Source organism: Platalea leucorodia (assembly GCF_965183815.1).
Source record: "Platalea leucorodia genome assembly, chromosome: 4".
In the NCBI taxonomy this organism is placed as follows: Eukaryota; Metazoa; Chordata; class Aves; order Pelecaniformes; family Threskiornithidae; genus Platalea; species Platalea leucorodia.
In genome coordinates, this window is record NC_138826.1 from 94308301 (window position 1) to 94330462 (window position 22162).

General features: G+C 37.1%; 1 protein-coding gene across 1 annotated transcript in view; it reads right to left on the reverse strand.

Annotated features, from left to right (window-relative positions):
• TMEM117 (transmembrane protein 117) overlaps positions 1-22162 on the reverse strand; it is a 221393-nt gene that overhangs the window by 124331 nt on the left and 74900 nt on the right. The window contains exon 4 of the mRNA XM_082308399.1: positions 36-135. Within this exon, the coding sequence (XP_082164525.1) occupies positions 36-135 (100 nt within the window). The remainder of the gene's footprint in view (positions 1-35; positions 136-22162) is intronic.

Here is a 22162-nt window from a genome sequence, read left to right on the forward strand (position 1 = left end):
CCTTTTCTTTTAAAATGTAATATTACGTTTCTTACCATCCATGCTGTGACAAAATCTCCCATCCAGGTCCCAACTGCAGCTACCTTCATAAAATTTTCATTCCTGATGCCCATGAAGTCTGTTATAATGTATGCACTGTGGAAACAAGAACACAGACTGTAAGCGATACACGTTTGCTTAATGCTGTTACAAAGAACTTGCTTTAGTGACAAAATTTATTATTAGCTGTGAAAGATTTCCCATTTCTTTCATAATCACTTTTTCTGCTAGATCTGAGTCTTGACATAGAACTGAACCAGGATGGGCCAATTCCAATTAGAAATGGAAATGTGAATCTGATTTTACAGCCCATGTCTCTTTTGAAGGTGCTAAAATAATGATAGGCAAAGGCTTTAGGATTATGTAAAGCTTCTGGAAATATAAACTATTTTACACTTTTTACCTCTTCCTTTGTACAAATGGAACTGCAACATTCTCAGAATTGGTGACTTTGCAACATTTTTATGAAGAAAAATGAATATATTTAAGTTCTCTTTAAAAAGATAATTGAGGCACTTGACTTTTCACTCTACCAGTTATACAACCACGTTTTTTTAACACAACAGTGCAACCAAGCTTTGCCAAATTTCAGTGAGAAGCCGCTGTTTCTTGATTTATACAATATATTTTCATAGATATATTTTACTTAAATCCAAAAGAAGCATTTCCATTCTGCTTAAATAATGCAACAGATGATGGGATTTAAAACCTCACACAATAATTTGACCTCTACTTTCAAGTTGATCAAGATGCTATAAAGACAAATAAGAAGGTAAAGTTACTTGTGCAGGATTAAAACCTTTGGGAAAAAATCATGGCTTTTAATATACTTATATCCTTTGCTAAAAGACTTTTATAGCGTTTAAGAAGAGATGATTCTCCTCAGAAGCTAACACATTGAATAATGATAGCAATTATATTTTAACTTCCCAAGTGGTATCTGTGTTTTCAAGATAGCTGTAAACATTGCTTATATAATGTTATGCCTATTTAAGGGTGAGCACAACTGACCCAGTTGCATGTAACAACTTCCTTGAACATTGCATTATCTATTATTCAAATCTTACCATTATTATATACCAAAATGTTTTAACGTCTGGGAGCTAACGGACCATATCCCTGCAACTGGATCAGTGCAAGCTGATCCCACTTTATGGGGCAGTCCTATTAAAATCTAAATATTTGATCACGATAGAGGATCTTGCTAGCACAAATCCATGCACAGCACTGCATCACTTCTTAGGTACAAGTTAATATGTCCTAGAGTAGAAATATTAATGCCATTGAAGAGTTTCATCACACATGTAAAATGGCATACCCTAACGGCTCTTTTCATTATACACATTTCATGACTTTACAGCTAATATATCACTAACAAAAATACCATCCTTTTTTTTTTTTTTCATCTGTTGAACAGCACATAAATGCTGGCTCAGATTTTCTGCTGGAATAAAAAAAAAAAACAACACCTTTTTTTTCCCAAGCTATTTTTAATAACGTTTCATGTAGTTAATGAGATCATCAATATTCTAAACTCACCGTGTTGTAAATAAGGATGTAAGAACACAAGAACAGCTACTATGAGTCGGCCTAAAGTCTCCCTGTTCTAACGCCCTGTCTCCAAGAGAGGGCAACAGCAGATACCTAGGGAAGACTGTGAGAACAGGCAAGCGCACCCCTCCCAGATATAGTCTCCCAGTCTGTTTATAACTGGGAAACATTTGGAATTCCCTTTTTTCCTGCATCTTGGGTATGTCGTTCTTGTAGCATCTGTGAAGGCGAAAAATTATCAAGTCTGCGTTCCTTAAGAAGGTGTCTCATTAAAAAAGAAGGCATGACAATAAACATCAGTTGCAAGGACTGGCCCCCAAAAGCAAACCATATCTTTATCTTTCTCATCAGTGTGAAACACATACAAAAACGCCACAGCTCTCACCTTTTTTACTCCCATTTCTCCTATGCATTATACATGATTACAGGTGTACAGAAACTAAATGAACACTTGCACAACAATCCTGAAAAACAGGCCACTCCTATAGCCCCACCGCGTATAGTGGGCCTGCCACAGCCACCCGTGGCAGGCTGATGTACACAAGATGGGTTATCCAAAAAGGCTGAGAGGTCACTGGTCACTGACTGTAGGTATTAACAAGTCGAAGAGATATCAAACCAGACATAAGCTATTTTTTAATGGAAATTGAAGTTCTCCATGTAGTCACTTGTTTTTACGAATCTTAAAAGTACCTGAAAGCTTATAATAAGGTCAGATGAGCTGGATACAATACTTAAATACATAGAAAGGCCTTGAAAGCACCAGATCATTCTAACCGTCCTTTTTGTAATGTGAAACATGAACATTTGAAACATGAAAGCATCCAAGAAGCCTAGCATAAATTGTGCATTGGAGTCTATAATTAATGCCTAAGTTAAATATGCAAATTGACAGACCTTCAGGTAGAGTTAAAATAGCATATTATTATAAAGACACTCTTAAGAACATAATCTATGCATATTTTAAGTCCATTTACTGATTAAAATACAGCTACAACTTTTTATGGAACAGGGAAAATATTTTTAGCACTGTCATTATCTTATTAGAAATAGTAATGAAATATACTGCTATTTTATTAACGATTTTATTAACTATTAGCATTACATCCTGTGTCTTTTATGCTCTCTGTAGTATTATTTTCATTTTAAAACACAAAGAGAAATTGACTTTTTTAAAATATTGATTTTTGGCTGCTAAAAATGAAAAAAACCCTCCATTTTTAATTTTCAGGTTTTAGTTTAAATATAAATGAGAGTAGTTGACATTTTCAAAAAAAAACATGCTTGCCTGATGATGTTACCAGGATATATATTTTAACAGTAACAAAAGTAAAATTAATTCTATTGTGGAAAAATCCCCACTTTTTTCTAGCTTTAGCTAGTGATTAGAGCAGTTTTTATTAATTGGTATCATGGTTTCACCCCAGACAGCAACTAAGCACCACACATCTGCTCGCTCCCCTTCCCCCCCACCCCTGATGGGATGGGGGAGAGAATCAGAAAAAAAAAGTAAAATCTGTGGGTTGAAATAAAGACAGTTTAACAGAACAGCAGAGGAAGGAAATAATAATAATAATAATAATAATAATAACAGCAACAGCAATAATAATAATAACGATAAAAGAATACGGAAAACGAGTGATGCACAATGCAATTGCTCACCACCCGCTGACCAATGCCCAACCCGTCCGCAAGCAGCAATCTCTGCCCACCGGCCAACTCCCCCAGTTTATATACTGAGCATGACGCCATACGGTATGGCATAGCCCTGTGGCCAGTCGGGGTCAGCTGTCCTGGCTGTGCCCCCTCCCAGCTTCTTGTGCACCTGGCAGCGCATGGGAAGCTGAAAAGTCCTTGACTGGTATAAACACTACTGAGCAACAACTAAAACATCAGTGTGTTATCAACATTATTCTCATCCTCAACCTAAACCACAGCACCATACCAGCTACTAGGAAGAAAATCAACTCCATCCCAGCCAAAACCAGGACAATAGGTTACTCTGCTTCCTGGCTAGGACCCATGTCTGTACCTTGCAGGAGGGTTAATAGCTGTTGGGTTCCAGTTAACTGTCATGGTCAGCCCGGATTTTCTATAGCTTGTCAAAAGGCTTCAGTTTGCTTTGCCATACTTGTATTCTGTAGCAAGGTACATTCATATTGCATGAATAGCACAATCTAAGAAAACACTGAGTGGAAAAACACAGCAGTTAAAGCTCATAAGAGAGTAAAAAGCTCTTCAGAAACGGACAGGATAAGTGTAAATAATTAAAGGCTGAGGAGCCAATGCTTGTGAATGTTATAGATAAAGGACAAGTTTGCAATTGGGATTTGGGACAACCCACTGTTAGCCTTTGACAGTAACACTGGAAGCTGCAAAGACAGGGAAATTGCTCTTTGCAGGCCAAAGCCTATGGAGAGCAGACCACAATTTTGACAGAATAGGACAAAACAGAGGAACCAAAAGACAACAGACTTGAGACACAGATCTGAAACAGTGCAAAAAACCCCATCATAAGGTGCTGCCTACAGCCATGCTGCCTAGGTCTCCATGGACTGCAGTGAGAGCATAGACACTTTGGAGAGGTTTTAATAGCCTTTTAATACCATTTTAGTGACCTTGATGCATCTTAACTACACTTCAGCTGGTTCTTTATACACTCTGGAGTATCTAAGGCACTGGGCTGGCACATAGCACACAGGGCATGTTCTAGGGTCTACAAGAACTGCACCCACAGAGAGTGGTAACTTAAGGCTCTTCGAAAAGGAGGGGAGACCTAGATATCTTTTATGTTGAGTGATAAAAAGTCTGTACATGTTCTTCAGTCTGATATGTGCTTTTCTGAGGTAGTTTTATTACCTTGCATTCCCCCTAAATAGCTGATTGTCTCTATGGAACTCATCTTCCTTGGTGCACCTGACAAAATGAAATGCCTTGACAATGGCCAACAAGTGACAGCACGGGAGTTGACACAGGCTGCAAAGAAGTATGTGTGTAGATGTCGCACCACAAGCTTCCATTACTCTTCATTTAGCAGAGGCAAAGAGTGTCAGAGCAACTGAAAACATTCATAAAAGGCTGCAGATATAGTTCCTGATCCGTATTTGTCACTCTAAAATGACAGAATGGTAAATGAGACACGTGGTAGCACTTTGCTCAGCTGAAAAGCTATCCCTCTACTGCGAGGAACTGAAGTCAGAGCCATAGGGAACTGGAAGATGCACAGAGACAAGACCTGCTGTCCTATAAACTGGCATATCATAATGAGAATGGCATAATGCATAGCTACCTACAAACAGTACAGAGAGCAGAACAGCTAGACATACGGTCCCTAACCATCCCCAGTGCACACTGTAGAGGTACAGATGAAACTTTTTCTACAACATCAGAACAAAGAGATTTAAAAGGCACTGAACCAGGGATTTTGTTTGACAAGACGTCAAAGAGGTAACAGCCACAAGAGGCTCAGCAGGCTCATCTCCAAGGCACAACAAAACCAGGGTGCAAAACCAGCTTGACCAAAGTGAGACAGATCCCTGGCACAGTGCAGAACACCTGAGACTGATGGACTGACGCTGTAACTGAGCATTGCTGGTTGGTAACTTATTTGTACACGTTTTTTTTAAAACAGGCAACAGAACTGTGATTCTGAAAACCTCTGCTCATCGGTCTACAGGCCTGAGGGCTGCCTAACATACTCTGGGGACTTGGCTTTTAAAGCTCCCAAGCCATTTAAAGTTCTGCTGCTGGGCATGTACAGGAGCTGCTCACTCTCCACAGGAATAAGCCATTTGGCTTCTAGCTCACATCCTATATTGATTGATATCCATAAAGTGGTTATTTCTCCACTTGGTTTGCCTGCGGAGCTCCATATGTGAAGTGTTTTGCAAGCTTGCCTATAAGACAAGGCCCATTGAAAAATGCAGCAATTGCACTTCTGTCTGTTAATGTAGAAGAGGTGTATGCACGTAACTTAAATGGTGGGGAACACGTGAGATCCAGTGGCTATTCCAAGGGACACTGGTTCAACGCTTTTTGAAGTTAGAGAATTGCGTCTCACTGCCACTCTCAATAAGAAAACGTGATGACCAACTCCTGTTAGGACAGTAGGTTTTTTGTATGTGGCATTCTCCAAGAGGATGAGAAATGTGTGTTTCAGCCTCCTTCAGGCGAGGGGTAACTGAAGCTGTATATTCCATGTCTTGTACAAGTATCGTCTTTCAGATATAAGACAGACATTCCCTTTCTTCCACTTTCAGAGAAGTGGAATGGATGCCACTGGTCAGGATAGCGGTTTGGATTAGATCACAAGTACCGTCCTAACTAAGGTGCTTCAAGCAAGTTGGGACAGGATTTAAAATATATTCCTGTCCTTAATATAGATTCTTTATTGCAAATTGTAGGAGTTTCTTGTTCCCTGTGTGGCTTTTTGTGGATCCTATGCCAACAACCCTCAAATACTTGATGCCCAATAGAGTCTGGACTTCTCTTTAGGGACCAGGTGGTATTCATACAGATTAACTTCTGCCTAACAACGCTAGTCTTCCTAGGCTGTCTCCATAACCAATGGATTTGACAGCAATTCAGAGCAGGACGTTAATTTAGATGATTTTCACATATGGCGTCACTAAGGGCCAACAGCTTACTTCTAAAGGATTTGCAAAAGGTAACTCATAACGGCAGAGCTACTGCCAGGGGATGTGAGAGTCTGCATCTCTACTGGGAAAATCTTAGGGATCTGCAAATTCAGAAGTGTTAAGGACCTCCACTATGGGAGGAATGAAGCCTCCTTGGGCTAAAAGTAAACTTTGGTGAGTGCTGGCACATACTCCCAGCAAGTTTAAATTACAGGATTTGCTACACCTACATTTTTTTATATCAAACCTTAAATGACATAAATAAAATCAGAGACAACCAGTGGCTGAGTTGGGAGTTGAAGCCAGATTTCTCCCCTCTCAGATGAGCAACTTTCTCCGTCATTATGTAAGTGCTTTCATGAAAATGCTGTACGACCCCTACAGACTCCACTACAAAGCACTTCCTATGGAGAGGATAGTCTGGGAAAAAACATAAAATGTGCCTGCAAAAGAATTCAACAAATTGATTTTTCAAATTTATTATAGCCATGAGATATCTTTTCCAAATTTTCCATGATTTTTTGCTGCTCCTGTGCAAAGTGTATCATCACATGTATATTCTGTTTAGTCAGACAAAAGAAAAACAAAGGCTGCAGAGTGCATTTAGTATCTTTCTGCAGCAAATAGAGGTTACACTGCTCAGCCAAGGCCAGGTTGTCTGAAACACTTCTAATGCTGTTGTGCAAACAGATGAATGCTCACCTAAATATCCATAGCACAGTCTTACCAGCCCTCACCACGCACTCACACAGGGACAAGCACTGCCGCTGTTTATATGTAGCTGTTCATGCTTCCACTTAAACCCTATAACCACTGCATAAGCTGTTTTTTTCTGAAGCAATGAAATAAAAGGTTGCCTCCTTACATGCCTATTTGATACTACAGGGGAGGATTCAGATATTTACTTACTGCTAAGTGAATTGTTTATTGAAAATTGTTTTAGTGGACAATCAAACACGTTAAGAGAACCGTGGCAAGTTAAGAGAACAGTTAGCATCTCATTTAATAGGCTAGCAAAATTCTGCAACTGATCCACAAGACTGTAGTACATGCTGGTACATTACATGCCTTCTTTGATTCACTCCATTTGCCTATATATTATGATATCGAAATAGTTTTACAGTAAAAAGGTCCCAAATGCTAGCACAGGTGCCCAGGAACACAAATAGGAGAAGTGGCCTTCGGCATACCCATTTTGAGGGTTTAAAGAAGATCTTGACTCATCATACTGTAACACACTCTGCAGACATACAAGTTTGCAGTCTCAGCCCTTGCCGTACGCATCCTGAGAAGCATAAGGAGTGCTGATTTTCAACAAGTTGCTAAACAGCAAGCTAAATGATACACATGTAGATTGAAGAAAAATGTATGCTCAGAATTTCTAAAATGTTGTAAACTGGTTTTTTTTTGGGAGGGTTTACATTTAACATTTTGTTAAATGTTGTAGGTTTGCTTATCTTAAAATACAGATAGTTTGGTGAGTGACATTTAAAAAATAGCTACTAAAATTTGAAAATAACATTAACAAATTTGATAACATTAACAGGAACTAAGGACTTTAACAGGCAAGGCATTTGGGAAGGTTAAGTTAGGTTAGTAATTTAGCAAGAGAGAGATGCAGTAAAACATTTTCTTTTAAATAAATACTTGCTTTGTTTTTAAACTTGGTGAGATACTGGCTTTGAATGATGCTGCACTGGCTGCACTCTTCAGAATGCGACACGGCTTACACACATCCATTCCCAGTGTTGACATTTCAGTACAGCTAAGAAGAGATAAGGACAGATGTGCAGCAATATTCTCTGAACTGGCAGTTCACTTTTTTTAAAAAAAAGAGAGAACTGCTCATATCATTGCCAGAATATAAACAAAATTAAATGATGTAGTTGGAACTTTACCACTTTGACCAAGTACTTTGATAACATTTAAAACTTCTGTGAATTCCAGCAAAAACTTCATAGTTTCTATCCATTTGAGTTTCAGAGATGGCAGAGAAGTTTAAATGCATTAGTATAATGCTGAATAAACTAGTAACTGCAGTATTACTGCCATTCATAAAGGGGAAATTAGAACAATTTGCAGTTGGTACAAAACACTGAATGGACTCTGCTTGTAAGTAGTGGCCCAACTGGGAAAGGGAAAGCAGAAATGTATTTTAGCAAATTCTAGTAGAAACTTGTAAGTATTAGCAGATAATGCAACTTTACATATTAATAATTCTTTAACTTATTAAACTTCTGTGAACCATTGATAAACAGATTTTTTTACATAAATTAAAATAATGCGATGTCAGGAAACTACAAACAACATGTCGTAAGTTAATGAATTGGAACTGAGGGAACAAAGAAATGTCAGCACAGAATCTCTGCTGATAGATTCTCAGCAATCATAACTGAAAAGAATTTGAGCTGGCTCTGAAAAAAATTGTAAGCCCATAATGTAAAATAAAATTGTGAAAATTTCTTACAAGTTTACATTTTTAAAAATTTATTATAAACAAAGTAGATTTTTTCCCTTATTTAAGGACTATGTTTTAAGGCTTTATAAAGACTAATATTAGTTCAAGTTTCAAGGGTCTGCCATAGTGATCGGGTGAAGCAAGGACCATGTGCCTTCTTTCAGCATTTTATTTTCAGGAACCACTGATAGCCTGCAGCTGAATGACAAGTGGCCGAAGGACTGTCCTTTCAGCATGGACCAGGGGACTTCTAGTGTTTTACTGAACACTGGAAAACATTGCAGGAGCCTATATATTTGTGACTGGAACAAGGTGAGATGCTTCACCACAGCAAATGTTGGACCAGTATTTGAACCTCTTAGATGAAGTTTGAATTTGAGAAGTAATTGGAAATACAGATGAATGCAGCCTGCATATGGATGCTCATTTTGAAAGCAGTGGAGACTGACTCACCTTAAAATTTGCATCAAAGTATGTAAATATGTGGTGGAGGAGTGTAATTGCTGCTAAATAGGCTAAAATGATATTTTTTTTTACTACAGCAGTACAGTGTGGTAAGTTTTAATTTTGACATTTTTGTTTCCAGAGTTTTGCTGCAGAGGCATGTCAGAGTATCTGAAGCATGGAAGGCATCCTTTATAGGCTAGAAGGTGATTTCCCTGACACACAGGCTTTAAATGACAATTTCAAATCCATTCACATTACCTTTTACATAAGATATGAAGATATTCGATTTGGCTTGTGTGCTTGTACTGTCAGTGCTGATGGTACCTCTGTCTCTTTCTTAAAAGTTACCAGGAGTAAAAAATGGTCAGTATTTTACTATTATTATAAAATGGTAGGTCATGCAGAGTCTGCAGTCACTTGAAGGAACATATTGCTTTTAATAGACTGGGGGAAAAAAATTAAAAATCTGAAAATATGAACATATTTACAAAATGCAAAAAACTTGCCGGTTCTCAAATTGAAAATATTCTTGTGGTTTGATTTAAAAAATGAGTTATTTATACTTAGAAATATTTCGCTTGATTTTTTTTAACCGGTTTCTATGATCATTCCAGCTTTCTTTCCAATTCTGCATATCATAAGCACTTTCATTATTTCAATTTCTTTTGCTCATTTTGGGACAGGAAATCCTTCTAATCTGCAAAAAATCTTGGGAGACTGAAAAAATGTTTCATGTCCAAATCACTTTGGATCAGCATTTATTGTGCAAGTTTTTTCTTTCAGAAAAAAATATTTCTACCTCAAACTACAATACAGAATAAGGTCAGATATTCCTTTAGAGGATTCAAAGTTTAACTACAGATATGAAAACGTTTCTCTTTCAACAGTAAGGTAATTTAAGGCTTAATTACATCTAAATAGTATCAAAATTGATTTACCAATTTTCCATTTTCTATTCAAATATTATTGTTTCACAAGAAACTTCTCATGTTTTCTTACGTATTTCTTATGCGTTAGGTTATTGACAGATCCATCAAATAAGCAATTAGTAATAATTAAATAAAGCAGGTAAAATCACAGGAAAAAATTAGGTTGGAAGGAAACTCAAGGGATGAACTTGTCCAGCCCCTCATGCTAAACAGGGCTAACTGGCATTAGATCAGATCATTCAAGGCCTTATTTATGCTTAAAGATTGTTTATTTTAAGTTACATTTATTTAAACTTATTTATTTAAACCTAAATCCTTTATCAAAAGCAAAGCTAACATTACTTAAACATCTGAACAAAATTTAAAAGGGCACTAGGGAATGAGTGCACTTTACAATTGACTACTCTGGATTTCTAGTTCAAGTGGCCTCTTTCAATTATGCCAAGACCTCATCCATTCAACACAGTGCTAAAGCAGCCAAGGCTTTGGCACTGAATACTTCTATGTAAACAACCAAGATTTTCCTCTTCCTATCCTGTCATTAGAGTTCAATAAAATAAAGTATATGCTGCTATACATTACCCTGAACAGTTTGAAGAAGGAAGACAGCACTTCATTTTTAACTCCACATCATTGCCTAGTTTAGTATTTGTTAAATATCCTCCACAAAATAAGACAAAAGTAAGTATCTTATATTAATATAAATAGTACAAAAGTTAACCATACACACTGGCATATATTGCTTATGCAGAATACGAGTTAATTTTTTTAACATTGAGAGACAGAACAAGTCAAAATGTTAAGAGTAAAGTTAAATTAAAATATAAACTCTGTTTCCTATAGGATCTTTGTGACATATATAGGCAAAGCCTAAATAAAGTGCAGCAAAGGCCCTCGGAGAATCTCTGCTCAGTTGCTTCTTCATGAACACTAATGGCTGTCACACCTGCTCTGTGGATTCCACCAGTGGGTGCTGGGATGCCTCGGCATGCCGAGTTATTGAATGCTGAATTTCACAAGGGCCATAGGGAGACCATCAATCAGCCAAAACCAGAGAAAATCATATGCAACAGGGGAAGTAGAATATTAAAAAATATTTAAAAGAAAGAAGAAGGGTAGAAGAACTGGGAAACTGGTCTGATAAAGTTGATGGAAGGGAAATGACAAGATGAGTATACACAGAAATGCAGAAATACATTTCAAGTACAAGATTTGAAAAGGAAGAAAGGAAGAGCCCAGAATGGAACGGATGTGGTCACAATCCTCAAATGTTTTTAGGAAAAGTGTTTAGGTTCAGCTCTATGTTGCTGCTCCTTTTGTAAAGATTCAACTGTCTAGAATCTCAGCATTGTAGAGCAAGTCTTGCTGCAAGAGGAAAAACACAGAGATGCTTCCTTCCTTGAAAAGCACTCAGTTAAAATCTTAATTTCAAACAAAAGGAATAGGTCCAAGCTTTCTGTACTGTTATTTTAGTGCTTATAGCTGCTTACTGATGCTTTGCTGTGTTAGGGTGTGTGCAGATAAAAGGAGACTAAAACTGCAGAGTGTTCAAGGAATTGAGAGCATATACCAGCCTGGAACCTCAGTATGCAGTGGCACAAATAACTGCACAGGGGTCTTATGAAGACTGAAAATAGTAACATTAACACGTCAGCCTTACTAGGCTTTTCAAAGAACCATGCTGGCAACAATAATTCAGCCCAAAAAAACAAGAGTTTATTCAGATGGAGAATGGATACTACAATTTGATACAGCCACAAATGAGCCCTAAATAGAATCATAGAATCATAGAATCGTTAAGGTTGGAAAGGACCTCTGAGATCATCGAGTCCAACCTGTTAATAAGAACCTTCTGAAGCACTTCCTCTGCAAATGGTTTGTTCTAAAACATTATCCAAGTTCTACAGTCTGCATACACATAGCCAATGCTCTGTCGATAAATTAAAATGAATTAGGAAACTCTCATATGAGAAAAAGTTATTCTTTAAAGCTACTTACAGGTGCAAAAGAACAGGAAATATCTTTCTGTTATGTATGTTTGGTTTTGTATCTGTTGAAGATGACTGGCATATATCAGTCTTCCTGCAGTCTGTAAAACCAGACTGAGATATAGAAACTGTTGGAGTTGTTAAGAAACAATGATCTAGGTACCTTTGGGAAGAAATGGAAAGAAGATGTGGTATGACAACTCAGGAGCTGGTCTCAGGATTTGGTTGGCTTCTCTCATAATGTAATAACAGCAGCAGATTGCAGAGCAGATGGAAAAGAACTAGGCTTCAAGCAATGTACAAATTAACAAATCGAGGAGATTGCTTCTTTACTATATTACTTGAAAACGGTACATAAAGAACAACTGGGTCTAGGGCCAGTCGTTTGACAAGAGCTGGCATATAATCACAGCAGAGAATTTCACATGGAAAACACAGGGAAGAAGACAGCCTGTGCTTCCACTCCTTGACTGACAATGCAAACACCTTTATCATGACTGCTTGACCATCCAGTGGCTGATACCAGCTGAAAGAGTCCAACACTGGATGTGCTATAAATTTGCTCTGTGTTGTACTGACTGCTATACTTTCTGGTCCTTACACTACCCAGCGTTTTAAATAAAATTATCATTGAAATAAAGGGGGAAAATTGTCAGAAGTTGTTTGAGAATTTTATCCTCAAATCAACGTAACTCTATTGCAGACTGTCCATTTTACAATACAGTCTTCTTTTAATGACTTGAAAATGAGTTATCAGAAGACTGACACGTCAGGAACATGCACTGCAAGTGTTTGCTCAGGCACTATCACTTGTAGTACAACTTTAAGACACACAAACGGAGAAAAGACACAAATTGAGGTGTGAACTTCATCCTCAAAAAGAACATTCTCCTAATTTTTCCCAAGTAAAGGACTAGCCCATTGTCAAACAATGGAGAGAGGGATGTATGCACATGCATTTTTGATACCCGCACACTAAACATTGATGGTTTTAGCTATATTTTTAAGGTCAGTAAGTTACAAATACTGGGTTTCATCTCAACTACAGTCTTGGAAAAAAAAGTCTCAATTTCAGCTAGTAATTCTAGGATCCCCGAGAAGACTCCATTTCTCTCCACAGTCAATGGAGAAAAATAAGCACTTTACAGATGTAATTCATCTGACTTACGTTAGACATCTGCACTAGGTCTGGCGGGGATGGAGTTAATTTTCTTTATAGCAGCTCTTATGGTGCTGTGTTTTAGATTTGTGACCAAAACAGTGTTGATAACACACTAACGCTGCCTACTGAGGTTAACCTGCAAGAACATCTCCAAATCAGATGAATCATCTTCTGGAGATCTCAGTTCAGTTAAATGTAAAAGTAGTTGGTTAACTTTAAATTCATCTTTATTGGATTCTTAAACTTTGAGATATGAAAAAATATGGATTTTTATGTTTTAAGACTGGCATGGTTTAGATTATTAGACTGAAGGTCTAACGTCCATAAAATGTCCTTGCAAGTCTACACACATCCCAAACTGCAACTAAAACCAGTGAGATACTAAAGATAAAATATGCAGTTTGGGAAAATACCATTCTAACTGAAAAAGCTTACCTTTTATTTAGACATAAGGTTGAAAAAGACATTTCCAAATAGTGTAAGAGATTACATGATAAAACATTGTCAGTAAGAAGCCTTTACAAGAATGAGTAAACTGCAATTAAGATTTCATTAAAATAGTATGTTAAATCTAAAGTTGAACAGATGGTTAGCAGCACAGATATAACCAGAATTAAATAAACTATGGAGTAAATATTCTGTCTTTCTCTGATGCTCATTGTGGAAACACTTCAAAGCGCTACTGTTCAATGATAATCTGATCCAGAAATAGTTTTATACAGTCTGAAAGTTATCATCCACGTGTTATTAGCTGAAGCAAACCATGTCATTAATAAGAATACCTTGAGATCTTTACATTGGATGCATGCAAAGCTTCAGGAACAATGCCAGTGTATTTTATGGTAAGTATTTCCTTAGTTTACTTACTGATTATGTGGGAGATTTTGTAATTAAACTGATATTCTACATTGATGAATGGAAGAAATAGAAGGTTGCTGGGTGGCTCTGCAGAGAAATTATAAACCCTTCTCTCTGCTCAGGAACAACCACTGCAAAAATTCTCCCTGCATTCTGAAACCAGCAGAGGACGTGAGAATGGCTAGAAGTGCCTGCTCTGAAGCAGACAAGACAGGATGTAATTATTCAGTTAAAACCATATCTTTTAAGCCTTGTACAGCAATATTTTGTTTTTTAAACAAGATGATAAAGACAATAAATAGCTCACTTTCAAGCAGTAATGGACAGACCACTATGAAGGCAGAAGGCAGTAAAATACTGTGAGATCTAATCAACAGAAACTACTGACTAGAGGTACAGTATGATTAAATTATCATATTTCAGGACTTTTAAATCCCATTTTTAATTAAAATTTAAATACATCTTTCTTGAAACTTTTATTATTTTTCAAAATAAATATTTCACTAGTTATATGTCAGATATAATGTCCACTTTGTGTTTTTTCAAATGTCTTTTTCAAATGCTTACATGTGAACAAAAGACATTCGTATCTAAAGACAGGTCACAGCATTAAATGAGACATAATACTGCACATCTCCTTTTGATATATGTATTGGGTATGGCTGGGATGGACTTAACTTTCTTTATAGCAGCCCATATAGTGCTGTGCTTTGCATTTGTAGCTACAATGGTGTTGATAACACACCAGTGTTTTGGCTATCGCTGAGCAGTGCTTGCGCAGCATCAGGGCTGGCTCTCCAACCCACCACTCAAAAGGCCAGTAGGCTGGAGATGGTTGGCAGGCTGGGAGTGGACACAGCCAGGACACCTGATCTGAACTGACCCAAGGGATATTCCATACTATATGGTGTCATACTCAGCAATAGAAGCTGAGGGGAAAGGAGGAGGGAGGGACATTCATGGTTATGGCTTTGGTCTTCTGAAGAAACTGCTATGCATACTGAGGCCCTGCTTCCCAGAAAGTTGCTGGACATCTGCCTGCTGGTGGGAAGCAATGAATAAATTTCCTCTTTTTTGCTTCCCTTCCATGTGCAGCATTTGCTTGTCTTATAAAACTGTCTTTACCTCAACTCACGAGCTTGTCCATCTTATTTTCTTCCCCTGTCCTGCTGAGGAGGAGGAGTGAGAGAGTGACTGGGTGGGGGTCTGGCAGCCAGACAAGGTCAACCCTCCACAATGTATTATGTTCATGCTGACTTTCTAGTAGCAAAAAAGGTTCACAACTGATAAAGTAGTACTCTGATTTTCAGAGATGCCCAACACCTACATTCATCATATTTATCTCTCAATAACGTACTGTTAAAAATAAATACAATTATAGATTTCAAAAAAATAAGCGATCTTCGTTTGCTAACATCATTTATTTACAAAATGAATACCAGCAGCTCCATAAAATTCCATTTTCACATTTTGTTCAACTCACCTTAATCTAGACAGAAATACTGCATTCCTATTTATAGATCAACCTTATATCCTATTTATAGATCAACATTCTATCATCCACTTTCAGCCACTGTCTGAGACGTTTACAAGCGTTAGGTCTTCAGATTGAAATTTATGAAGCAGAAACCTTCACAATATCATATACTTATATTTATGATAAATGTACCAACTTAATGAGAAATCTCAGCATTAACAGAACAATGCAGATGATCTATGAAAAACCTAAAAAAGAAGTATCCCCATGTTTGGGAGTTTATCTCCTGTAACGTTTAAAGAACCTTTTCTTGCCTTTGAAGGCTGTTCAGTCAGTAGTCTGTCACATCTGTGAAGTGAAATTCCATTTCTTGTTCTGTACTGCAAATGAAAACAAAATCCTCTGCTAGATAAGAGAAAAAAGAATGGACTGTGACCCTGTCCCTTTTGATTTACTGGTTGTACAGGCACACTGTGCATTACACTGAGCCATTTCTTTAATTTCCCCAAAGGTTGTATCTCAGAGCCAGCAGGAGATCTGCCCCTTGCAGGAATCCAGTTCCACTTTTTCACATCCAGTTTTCACATTTCCCATTATACTGGAGGATGGTCATTTGCCAGCACTTAAAGCTGATGGCTTTTTACTCTTTTCTGTACTGACCAGAATTCGACTGTTCTACAGGTGATTCTTTATTCTAAATAAAAAACAGGCAAGTAACAGTGCAAAAGAATTAATTTTTACATATTTTCATATTTTTGTACTTCTCAGGAAAACATAGAATAATTTAGGTTGCAAAGAATTGCTGGAGATCACCTAATCCAAACTCCTGCTCAAGGCAGGGCTGATTTCACCCTGATAAGGTTGAGAGAAGCTGAGATCTTCCCTCAAAAGCAGAGCACAGCCTAGAGTGTTACTGAAGTTTCAGACTCAGAGGCGAGGAGCAGCACAAAGGATAGCTACCACTACGCTGAAGATGCCATTTGGGAAACTGCTTAGGGTTTTATTAAGATAACAGTATAAATATCCCTGCCCTCTTTTGCAGATTGGATGACCCGTTTCAGGAAGACTGACAGCAGCAAGCACTCCAAAAGGAAATTTTACTCTGTGCTGTGCTGATTTAATTACTTTAAATACATTTCGACGGATCAGATCTGGAAAAATGAAGACAAACGCTCTGCTCATCTAAATTTGAAGTGAAAGTTATCTCATTTTTTTGCCAGAAATGTACCACTTTGCTTAGTTTTAAGGGTTTTTTTCGGATAGTTAAGAAAGCATCTTCACTGGTCTTTAACTGGACTGCTGAAATAGAGAGTAATTAGCAATTTTTAAAATATTTCTTTTTTCTATTTCCTTAAAGGAAAACAAGACTTAGGCATTAATTCATCACATTGTCAGGAAGCATTTCTAAGGCTAGGAGAACTCTTTCTTACAAGCAAACCACTCAGGAGTGAAAGAAACCACACCACAGATGAGGAACATACGCGTCTCCTCCACAGGACAGTTGGGCTCTTAATGCGCTGTGGGTATGATACATTTCCATTACCTTTCCAACATACTGTTTCACCCCGTGTTCTCTCTAATCTGTTGCAGGCTTGACAATGTCTGGCACAGCCCCATATCCATACTGTAACTAGTATGGCTGGCTATAACAACAAGCACAGTGCTGCCTTGTCATGCAAAAGTACCTGTGGGAAGACAGCACTAGCCATACGGCTTTTTCCAGATACAGGAATAAGTTAGGGTTTGGAAAACAAGTACATGAACTCTGCTGGTATGATGCCTTCAGTCTGGAAGAGAAACAGCCTCACCAACAGAAGTTTTCTGAGGGTTTCTTATTGCCCTTTGGTTACCAGAGTCGTAACAGTTGGCTTATCATTACATGCATTTCTCTGTATGTCTTTCAGGTAAGATTTAGTTATCAGCATTTCCATTTCTCTGACTACCATGAGACCAAACTGAAACCTCAAATGAAAATCTATTTATAGAAAATATAGAAATGACCCTTTCTGCTTGCAAAATAGATGTTCATTAAACTTAAACTATGTAGCAGTGTCCTGCTGTATTTTTCTCTATTACTTTTTAATTGCTGACACTTTTAGGTATATAGAATCTAGTTTTAAAGACTTTTCATCTGCTTAACATGAGGAGCAAATCTTTTTCCATTGAAATCAGTGATTCAATTATTATTATTTACAGGGATGAAATTAAACTAGGTAAATGAGTAGTAAGATTTTATCTAGTTACAACATAGATGATTGTTCTTTGAGTCAATGTGGAAATAAAGAAACCCCAAATGATTTGGCCAGACAGGCAAGATACAAAACAGCTATATTTTGGATGCACTCCAGAGATTTTTGCCACAACAGAGGCCTTCATTATTAATAGGTATTTCTTTCAAGAGCTGATGCCCATGGCTGCAGAAAGAAATTTATGTTTAAGGCAGGCTGAGTAAGTAAGTGACTACTGTTTACCGGAATGAGAGCCATGAAACACTAGCGTGGCAAGTGCCAAAAAGAGAAGCGATATTGAAAGAGAGGAATTCTTGCATATTTGTAATTTCAGACTTTGTGTGGCCTCTAGTGTCACTCATCAGTCTTTTCTTAATGGAGTGAAACTACTCAGAGTTGATAAGTTTATAACTGGAGAAAAAGGAATGGTCATTCACCTTGAGTTTTGCAGTATGATTTTCAGGCTCTGACTACTACTTCCTTGCAGATGCTGCTTACATAGTTTTGCCCTTACCTGCATGCTGTTCATTTGAGGTGAATTTCTTTCATATTTCAATTTTTAAATTATTTGTTTACAACGTTTTGACTCAAGTGTTTGATTTTCAATTTAAAAATAAGGCATGTGACGGCTAACAGAGTAGTTACTTGTGAATTCACAGATTTAAAGGCTGTAAAGTGTAAAACACAACCATCCACTCTGATCTGCATAATCCAGGTCATAACATTCTATATACTAATTCTTAGCAGAAATGGACTCTTTCTAGATGAGGTTAAGTCCATTAGAAAGTCTCAATTTCAGTACTCTAAGCATATATACAGAGAATGTACGCATCACCTAATTTTTCCCATAGTTACTTAATGTCACTGTGAAATATCTGCACTTTATTCCTACTCCAAATTTGTTCAGACTTTGTTTTCAGCTACTGCATCTACTACACCTTTGATAAATACTTTATTACCAGAAATCTTATCTTCCATCTCAGTAATTAAAGGCTTCATTCAAGTTCCTTATGACCTACTCTTGTATAAACCAAATAGTCTCAAACCACAAAGCATGCTTTTTGTGCTTTGAGTTATTCTTAAGATTTTGTGAGATTTTTTAAATTCTCATGAATTTTCATATGGAATCTGTATGACGTTGCATTCATATCTCCTTATTTCAGGGAAGAAATTCCTTTTCATATATCCAAGTTCCAATATTGACTCAGCTGGTCCAGGTTTAAAAAAAATCATGTGAAATTCATTGTAGTGTATATCATAACATTACACTTGCCATGCACAAAATAAAAGCTTGCATTGTTCTATCAGGAGTAGTGCAGTAGCAGAAGAATGTTTTGCTGGTACAAGTACTAATTTTTGAATGTGCCGATTCTTTTGAAACCATCTACAGTGTTATCCAGGTACTGTGCACATACCTGTGCAAGCACTTGCACCTCTGTAACACAGAAAAGAGCTGAACATAAATACAGGCTTGTGTTTGGATGGATCTCTGAGGTATAAGAATTCATTGTTCTTCTTAATGAGCAAAATTAAAGTTCTCCTCCTTAAATTTTTGCTTTTGGATAATTGTTTTGATTAATTAATATCTTTCATCAGAGGTAGGACAAAGGGGAATTTATGTGTGGTTTGTTATTAAAATCGGCTGCTCCTTTCTTATAGGATGAAGGAAAAAGCTGTTACCTATCTCTCTGCTAAAACTGTGAAGAAAGTGAAGCACTTCTCTCTTTCCATTTTGTCTACTTTCCTCCTTCTTCAAAGTCAACGAGAAGAAAAATAGATTGTTATAGCTGACCTTGATCCCACCAAAATTGTTTCTGAGGTGTGAAAAACTTTATGGTAATTGCTGCAATTTGGATGAAAACATTAAGAAGCCACCTGACTTCCCTGAAACAATTACTTCTACAGTCCTTGCAAACTCAGTCCCTGAACAAAATCAAACCTTACAAAGGAAATGAGTAGCAAGGACAGATCAAAGTCACAGAATGATCTGGGCGGCAACTCTTCCTAACACATTTACAAGTTCAGCACACACATATGCCTAACAAACATTATCAAAGAATTTTCCCCCTTTTAGCACTGATTTTTAGAGGCATTTTTAAGAGAGACATCATGTGGATGTTCCTCTCCTTTCTGCAACCAGAAACCTCAAATATCTTCACTCAGCCCAATTCTGATTTATGGTTAAAAAAAATCTCTTGATTACAGTCATTAAACAGGAAAAGAGGGCTGAGAACTTGAAAAATGGAAGTTTTGGGGAGCAAAGTGAAAAAAATTCTTCAAGGTCAGTGCTGGGAGAACAGACCAAAACTAAAGAAGGTTAGCATCATAGATTGCTAATTTCCCAGATCAAACTGCCATTTCAATCAAGAAAAGGAATATGGGCTCTGCAGGTGGGGGCAACAGTTTCACGACAGTGGAACACCAGTCTGCTACACTTCTAGCCCCCGTCACAGAATTTTGGAAAAACTAAGATCCTGAAGGTAAAAGTGTGAAGTAGCGAAGTGAAGCTGCTTCTGAGAATGTAGGTGGTGTAAACCGACTTGCTTTGGTTTAACACAGCTGCTTCTTACTAAAGCAGATGAGGATTCAACTTTTGATTGGAGAAGAGCTTCCTAGAACCAAGTTCTTCTGACTGGAAGAGAAACTCACAGTGGCAACAAAAAAATTAATGGAAAAGAATATTTAAAGTAGCATAAAATAGATTCACCAGAGTCCAAACAGCAAATGCAAATACTAGTAGCACATACCATTACCACTGGTTTTCAGAGCCTTGACTATTTACTTCATTTGTTTACAGGTTCTAAAAATAAGCATGCTTGAGATTTGCTGTTCATTAACTCCTCTCCTGAGGTCCAACTCTTTCTGTCTTAGCATTCTCAGAGTCTTGAGCAATATAAAGAGGACGACTCACACGGAGAGTGAGTCTCTAAAGAGACTCCATACTAAGGATGGATTTGTAAAGTTAAACCAAAAATGGAGCACACACACATTTAAATACCTAAATAATGTTTACACTTACATTCAGACATCAGTGTGTGTGAGATATTCTGAGCCTGATTTTATTTCAGTTCTTTCTGGAAACAAGACCAAGTCACTCCTATTCAATAGCGTTGGTCCCTCCCCTCTTTCTGACGTATTTTTAACAGTCTTCTTTAATGATGTTAACTACCTTCCATTTTCATTCCTTTTACAATGCTAAATATTAAATTGTATTAATAAATACAAATTAATATAGGTAGATACAGAAACTATGAACTTCTGCACAGAGGCATTTAAGTTCATTTCTGACTGATATAATCCAAACAGGCTTTTGTTATAACATTCCTGGACACAAAGACTACTATGAATCAAAATTAATGTTTCTCAAAACCTCAAATCAAAACATAAGTTCCTTTAAGCCAATCTTGCACAGAACTCACGCTGTTCATGTGCTAGTAGGACTGCAACATTAGTCATATACAGCCAAGTTTATCGGAAAAGAGTTTTGTAAATTCTGCTTTTCACCAAATCAATACTACTGTTAAAATGAAAGATCAAGTAACGTAGTAACAGCATGGGTTACTATTTAACATCAACAACACTTAAAATGGTTTGCGCAATGACTTCTTAAACAACTGGATTACATTGCCATAAAATAAGCCTAAAATATCAGTATGTTATTCATTAATTTATTCTGACAGGATTTCATTAATGGAATTGCCAGGCATCATGTTACTAATCTGCTAGGCTCCCCTAAAATAACTTGTTCGATGAGATTAGGGTTTCATGTTTATACTCAGTCAGAGGGCTTGTATCTTGGATCCATTCCAGTCTTGAAATAGGTCCCATTGGAAATCATTTACTTTCAAACTGGTAGTAGTCAATAATTCTAGAAGCTCAATTTAACAGCTTCAAATCAATGTAATCATACAAATAAGTTCAAAGTTTAAGATGCTTTTTTAGAACTATCAGGTTACAGGATTCAATTTAAGATTCAGTTCCCTCCACAAAACAATATAAGTTTAAGAATTAAGTATTACTGTCTGCTGCAATCACAAATTGCTTAGAAGAATATCTAAAGTTTGCAGACAGGGATTTCAAAATCTCAGCTATGTTTTTATGTTTTGAAATTCTCAACTAACTGTCTTTTTAACTGTGTTCTAACCTTTGTGACCTACACTCAATATCTTAACAAAACCATAACATATCCGAAGAAAACAATATCCCAGGAACTACAGTATTTCCATTGGCTTATTAATTACAATTAAGAACAAGTATTGAGACAAAATGATGCAGCAGGGATCTAATGAAATGACATGTCCAAGTACAAGATGCAGCACATAGAGTGAAACACATGGCTACATTCATGTGCCTACCAGAGAGAGAAAAGAAGAATTTAGGTATTTTAC